Consider the following 6,822-nt stretch of genomic DNA (forward strand, 5'->3'; position numbering starts at 1 on the left):
AAGACCTACACATCCTACACATGGATGAGATGGTAGCTTGTGATCTGACCCCAGATGAGCCTCATGTGAAATGGGACATCATGGAGACTTGGCACTTCCTAGCCTCACACTCTGTACTTCTAATGCAGCAGATCTGCAGCTCTTGTGCTGTGTGTAGCTCCCGTGCAAATCACGTTCAGTTCACTTGCTGGGGCTCTCTCACAGTGCCAACCACGGGGCAGGCTGGTGCAGGACTCCCAGATACCCAGCTGTGCAAGTAGAATCCAGCCCAATTCTTGCATGGTGTGACCACAAGTTCCCCTAGGAAATGCTGTGGTCTGTCTGGGAGTCATGGCCAAAGTCCAGTCAGCATGTATCTTGTGGCTTTTGGCCATCTGAAGATTGCAGGGTCAGAGTGAGGCAGGCCTGCCCTCTTACAGATCAGAAGAAAAATATTTGCAGCCTTGCGTGAAGGAACTCCAGGCCTGCAGAAAGCCCTACCCCAGCTCAGAGACTCAGAAGAGGTGTAACATGGGATCTCTTCTGGTTTGTTTTGTGGTACGGTCTCTGGAGTGTAGAAATAAGACTTTGTGGACACCACTGGTGTGCAGAAATAAGACCTTCTATGAAGCCTTTGATAGCAGCCAGGACTGAGGGTCACGCATCATGATTTTTCTTCTTTCGGTGTTTTGAGCCTTGGAGATAAATACATCTTTGTCTTTGTCCCAGGCAGCAGCCTGTACAGCACCATTTGTAATTCAAGATTAGTGTCTTGGTGTGACATGGGTAGAGGGCACACATGTGACTTATCCTGTTCTCTGTGCCCTAGTCAAGATGCAGCAAGTGTGAGAAGGGGATCAAGTGTCCTCCTGGATCAGTTCTTGTGGTGAGTCTCTGATTCATGTGACATCTCACAGACTGTTTGCAGATAGTGCTTTGATGTCCTTTTATTGCTCTATAGATGTCATCGCGATACCTGAAAAAAATGTGCCCTTGAATCCTCTGTGGCTCATTAGCAGGGTGTGTAAGAGAAAGCAGGCACCAAGGGAGGTTTACACAGGAAAAACACAAACGTCAACTATGAGGCTCCTTACAGAGCTGGCATCAGGCTTTGCCTGAATTTCAGGAGCCCTTTAGAGCATGCAGTGTGGGGAGTTTCCCCTCTTAGGGGGGAAAAAAAGAGATGTCTTTTTTGATCTTCACTCTTTTGATGTTATCATCAAGGAAAGCCAGTTTAGGCATGCCGATAGCGATTTCCCAGCCCGGACCGTTGATTTATTCACACAGATGGGCTGGTTGTGCCTGCAGCTTGTTTGTGAGTGAGTGACAAATGTTTCCAGAGGGGAAAACAACTAAACATTTCATCTCCATACTGGCTATGAATTGCCTAGCAGCCACGTCTGGCTTCTTAGGCTTCATTACTTTACTCTGTGCCAAACACTTTCCAATTACTTTTTCTCAGTATTCATACTGACATGTATACCATGAATTTGGCAGGTAACAAAATAGACTATGTGTGGTGCACTCACATCTGGAGATGCCTCATTGGTCTCAGCTCTGGGAAGTCCAAATTTTTAGGGCTGTTCCTGTAGGATAAAAAGCATTACTCCTCTGTTAGGCAAGAACACCGCCATATGCGCCAAAATGTACAATCTGTCTAAATATTGTAATATCTTCTGTCTGTATCTGTGTTAATTATACCTGCAGGAATTGCCAGGCAGCAAGAATCTCGCTCGCTGTGAATTACGTTCTGGGAATACAGGAATACTTGGCTGCCATTTCACCTGTGCAAAAGTTTCTCTGGTAAGAAAAACATTTGCCTTGGATTCATTCTGACAAAAGCAAGATTTGTATTAGACATACAGCCATGGAATACAGCCTGTGCTGAGGTCCTGGCTGCATATGTGCCATTGCATAGCTGAGACTGGGCTCGTCTGGGAGTCGCTCTCCATCCTGGAGATAGAGGGCACTGGAGAAAAAACAAACCTGTGGAAATGTCTGCACAGTGATGGATCGTGGTCTTCTGCTTTGGTATTGTTACTTTGGGTTTTGTCCTGCAGAGGAAGAGAAGGAGTTGAATGTTTGTAGTCTGGTTTCCTAAGGAAATGAGGCATGAATGATGGTATTTTGCTTGTGCCTGTGCCTTCCCGAATAACTGATGACTAATTAGAGCCGAACCAAAGCGAGGAGCAGAAGGTCTTGCAGCTATTATGGCCCCCACCAGTTTTGTGAAAATGTGTGGCTGGGAGAAAACGATTGAAAAGGAAATGGTAATAGAAAGACTTGTGTGAATTTGAGCTCTTACAGGTACTGAAGCATCTCCCTGGAAAGTTTGGTGGGAATGGGAGACGACTGGACATATGGTACCCACAGGCAGAGCTTCAGTCAGCATTTGTACCTCACTGGGCACTTCTGCGTTCTTTCGTTGGATGATGTTTCTCTTCATCTGTATTGTCCAACTTGGTCCCATCATGGTTGCCTCCCTCTGTAGGTACATGCAGAAAGAAATGAGAGCAGTTAAATCCGGCTTCTGAACCAAATCACCTTCTGGCAGAGCCTTTCTCTGCCCAACAGGGTCTCTCACTGGTGGGACACAGGCAGGACATAGGCTGGATGGGCACAGGACTGAACATTTTTGTTACCAAGTGGCCAGTGTTGTTCAAGTGGCAGTGCAGCCCTTTACATGAGGCTCTGGGCAACAGAGCACCCAATTTTGAGGGGCTCACTCCATTCTAACCACGCCCATCTAATCCTTTCACGCATTGTCAGCTATGATAGCTATCGTACAGTTAAACGAGTGGAATAGCTTCCCTAATAAAGCTGTACCTTGCCTGTGCTGCACAAGACGGCTCACCCCGACCTGTTCTTGTTGGTTCCCCAGAGGTCCGTCTGCTGCCCCGGCTACTACGGACACATGTGCGAGATGTGCCCAGGGAAGCCAGGCCAGTGGTGCTCTGGGAACGGGGAATGCCAGGACGGCATCGAGGGCAGTGGAGAGTGCCGATGCCTGGAGGGTTTCCACGGCACTGCCTGCGAAATGTGTGAAGTGGGCCGATACGGAGACGACTGCAAATCAGGTGACACCGATGGCTATTGCAGCTTGTCTCTACTATCCTGCCTGCAAGGGGAGAAAAGTGGCCACATCTCAGCTCTCGGCAGGGGTGGTGGGAGGGAAAAAGTGTCCCAAGACCTCCGAGACAGGCAAACAGCTGGCAGGCTTCTGAGAGAGGGACAGTGGGAATAAGCGCTTGTGGTCAGCCAGAGAAGTGGCCCTATTTTAAATCCTCAGACCAAGGCATGACTGACTATGCTATGCCGCTCATCCTGCTGCCACCCAAACTATACAAAGTAGAACTGGGTTGTCTGTTCCTGGGCTTTTTGGCCTGGTAGCAAGGCAACAAGAGGAGATACTCCTGTGACCTTTTTTTTATGGCAGCTTGATGCATTGGATTAGGAACAGAGCAGCGAGCGAAATGGCAGCGAGACTCTGCTTGTGAGACCTGGTTGGTCTGACAGTGATGAGTGTTTATATTTCCCCTGCAGAATGTGCTTGCGACAACGGCATATGTAACGACGGACTGCAAGGGGATGGGAGCTGTGAGTGTTTCCCGGGATGGAAGGGCCTTACCTGCCAAGAAAGTAAGTGAGTGTGAAGGGGCCCATGGTGTAATACTGCCTTTTTGGCAGGGAAATCTGTGTTAGCTGAGCGAGGTGACCACAGTTGCATGTGCTTTGCATCCCCCAGAAAGCTTATCAGACTGTGCTAGCTCATTCCTGCACACGAGCTGCATTCATGGTGTGACTTCCCCAACAGCACATGAGCCCTGGAGTTATTTGGGTGAAATTCATGTAGGGAAAACCCTACCACCTGCTTCTGTCCCCACTGAGATTTGAGGCATCTCAAGAACAGCCCCTCGCCCTGGGAGAGAGATGGAAGCTCCCAGCCAGATTGGGTTGACTATGACTCCTGTTACTTGCCTAAGAAGGTGGCAGGGCTTGATTTGAAGCCTCCAAAGGGCCCCAGTGTGTCTGTTGAGTTGCTTTTTCTGCTCACAAGATCTATCGACTTAGGTGAGCTCAGGCCACGGTCTGCAGTTCTCAATTAATCTGTCATTGTGTGTCAAAGTAATACGTTGAAGATGGTTGTTCCTGGGATTTGGGATTATGGTTACCATTGGGGTGGGAGGATAATGAGCTCCTAAATAATTTGGGATTTTAAAGGTTTGCACACAAATACTGATTTTGTAGTCAAGTGTTTTGGGGGCATTTAGAAATGGAAATTGAGTGGAGCTGTCCTGTCTAGTGTAAATGTAAAGCATGAAACAAGTTCATCTTTTTGCTGCGAATGGGGCAAAGCCAAATGGCCCTGTACGTCTGGATTGACAAGGTTTCAGTCCTTGTTTCATTCCTAGCAATGTGGAGGCCATGCAGGTAGGATCAAATTGAACCGTTAGCTCAGACGGAGAACACTGAATTCACTCCATTGCAAAATGCCAGAAGATAAATCCCATAAGGTTTTCCTGCTGCCATGTAGGATGTGAGAGTTAGCATAACTGCTGCTGTGTCCCATCATCAGTCGGGGCACCAGAACTGTGGCAATGAGGCTGCTTGCAGAGTCCTTTACTCTAGATGGCAGAAACGTTCCCAGCAAGTGCTAAATTGAAAATGCCAAGTAACGTTTATGTTTTCTCTTGCAGGAATCAAGATTGACTTATGCAATAACACTTGCCATCAAATGGCCAAGTAAGTACAGACAAGGGGCTGGGTCATTCTGAGAAAGCCATATGTGTTTGTATGTGTTTTACATAGGGGTGATTCTGTGTTCAGGGCTTCACAGAGGGCTGGGAGGAGATGCCTGCTCATTAAAGGTGCATAAATGTCAGTTCCATTCTGGGCACTCTCTTTGGTGCTAAGCCGCATCTACCTCCCCCCGGGATTTTGTCTGTTTGAGCATAAATTCTTTCCAAGTTCCTTCTGCATGTGTGGATGGGAGAAAGCAGAGACTCCAAGGTACTCCGAGTCTGGCCTTATTCATGGAGCAAGTCAAACAGCCACTGACAAGCCCTTTCTGCCTTGCCTGCCCCTGCCAAGGAATTAAATTAAATAGGCTGATGGGCTGTGATGACTCCCTCTTGATGCCTTCTCCATCCGTTACCTGGTCTCTTATTTTGTGGTACCGGGACCCACCCATCCCCATTGTACCGTGCAGAAGCACGTGGACATGGTGAAGGTGCACTGTGTGAGGTGTGAAGCCTGTGCCTGGATGCCAGCTCCCTGGCCAGTGTGACTGGAGTATTTGGTGCTGTGAAGAAATACACAGCAACCTCAGGCATGTTCCTCCTGTGGTCATTGTGGTCTCTAACTTGCACATGCCAGACTTGTATAGTGTTTCCCACTGACCGAGCAAATCAGGAGGTGTCATCAGTGATTGTTTATCACTTTCTTGTTTCAGCTGCCTCAATAGTTCCACAGATTCCCCACCTACGTGCTTCTGCTCTGCTGGATACACAGGGAATGGGACCCATTGCACAGGTCTGTCCAGCAAGTGTGGGCAAGATTCAAGGCTTGCAAACACCTGTTGAAGCTACGCAAAGACAAGGGTTTTGTTTGTGAAATAAATGGCATGGTGTTGCCAAGGGAAAGATCACTCAAATCCTTTTCATCATCCACCATGAACTCTGCCATGCTTTGGTAGAGAAGTTTTCCAGTCCGGAGCTTTACACAGGATGCTCTTGATGTTGCTAGAGCTTGCAAAAGAGGGATAAAAAAGCAGGCAAGTGTAGCAGGGCAGTTCTTATTGCCTGTGGAGAGAGACGCACATGAATGGTTGTATTAGTTCTGATATCACAGCGATGGTGGCAAAGATATAACAATTTTGGCCATGAATCCCTGGAATATGGATGCTTCAGTTCCCTAGAATCTTGTGCTCCTCCTATTTGCTGGCCATGCCAAAATCGGGTAGAAGCAGTGCAGCAGTTGTGCCAAATGAGGTGGGATTTCGGGATACTGCTTTAAGCTACATACAAACCTGGTCTATGTCAAAAGCAAACAAGCAAGAAAAAAAACACTCAGAGTGGTAAAATTGTAACAGTCAAAAGACTGGCAGACGTCACAGTTTCTTTTCAGTATTGTCCTTGTTTGAAATGAGTGAGGGGGGAAAAAGAAAAAAAACCAAACATTTACGTTGTGCAGGAAAATTCTTTTTTTTCTCATCTAGCCATTAGTCCTCAGTGAGCAAATGCTGTGACGGAAAGCCTTCTTAGTCCGATTTGGGGGTTACTTAAGCTCAGCACGACTTTTGGACTGGCCTCTCTCAGATCCCGATGAGGCCCCGTGCCTTTAAAGGACCTACAGTTTCATCGAGAAACAAAGGGATTTTAATAAGATGTGATTTTTGTTAAGATGGATGATCGTTCTGGCACAGTTCATCTTTCCTAGATGCTCTGAGCTGATTCTGCTTCGCTTGTTTGTGGTCACAGAAATAGATCCATGCACTATCGATCATGGTGGCTGCTCCGTACATGCTGTGTGTACTAAAGTGTCCCCAGGAGAGAGAACCTGTGTTTGTAAGGAAGGCTACGCTGGAGACGGGACGCTCTGCATGGGTGAGTGCTCAGTGCGCGTTTTGGTGATAGTGATGAGGCATCATCCGTGCAAATGGGAATTTCAGACTGAAAGCATTAAAATTTCAGGTTAAAGTGTTGAATAACTCATTCCTCCTTTCACTTTGTTCATACAGTGATTATTTCAAAGGAAGTAATTGCTGGCTGATCTTGATTCAACTGTCTTTCTGCTTTTTGTTGAGGTGTATGCACACATACTTGTACGTGTGTACATATTTAA

The 6,822-nt window shown here is 47.2% G+C and overlaps 1 protein-coding gene across 1 annotated transcript in view; it reads left to right on the forward strand.

Annotated features, from left to right (window-relative positions):
* The window catches only part of STAB1 (stabilin 1), a 61,995-nt gene that overhangs the window by 38,707 nt on the left and 16,466 nt on the right, over positions 1-6,822 (forward strand). Inside the window, exons 36-42 of the mRNA XM_009321848.1 lie at positions 809-865; positions 1,687-1,782; positions 2,861-3,056; positions 3,523-3,618; positions 4,677-4,722; positions 5,432-5,511; positions 6,459-6,584. Coding sequence (XP_009320123.1) covers positions 809-865; positions 1,687-1,782; positions 2,861-3,056; positions 3,523-3,618; positions 4,677-4,722; positions 5,432-5,511; positions 6,459-6,584 — 697 coding nt within the window. The remainder of the gene's footprint in view (positions 1-808; positions 866-1,686; positions 1,783-2,860; positions 3,057-3,522; positions 3,619-4,676; positions 4,723-5,431; positions 5,512-6,458; positions 6,585-6,822) is intronic.

Source organism: Pygoscelis adeliae, unplaced genomic scaffold, assembly GCF_000699105.1.
Source record: "Pygoscelis adeliae isolate BGI_AS28 unplaced genomic scaffold, ASM69910v1 Scaffold94, whole genome shotgun sequence".
Taxonomy (NCBI): Eukaryota; Metazoa; Chordata; class Aves; order Sphenisciformes; family Spheniscidae; genus Pygoscelis; species Pygoscelis adeliae.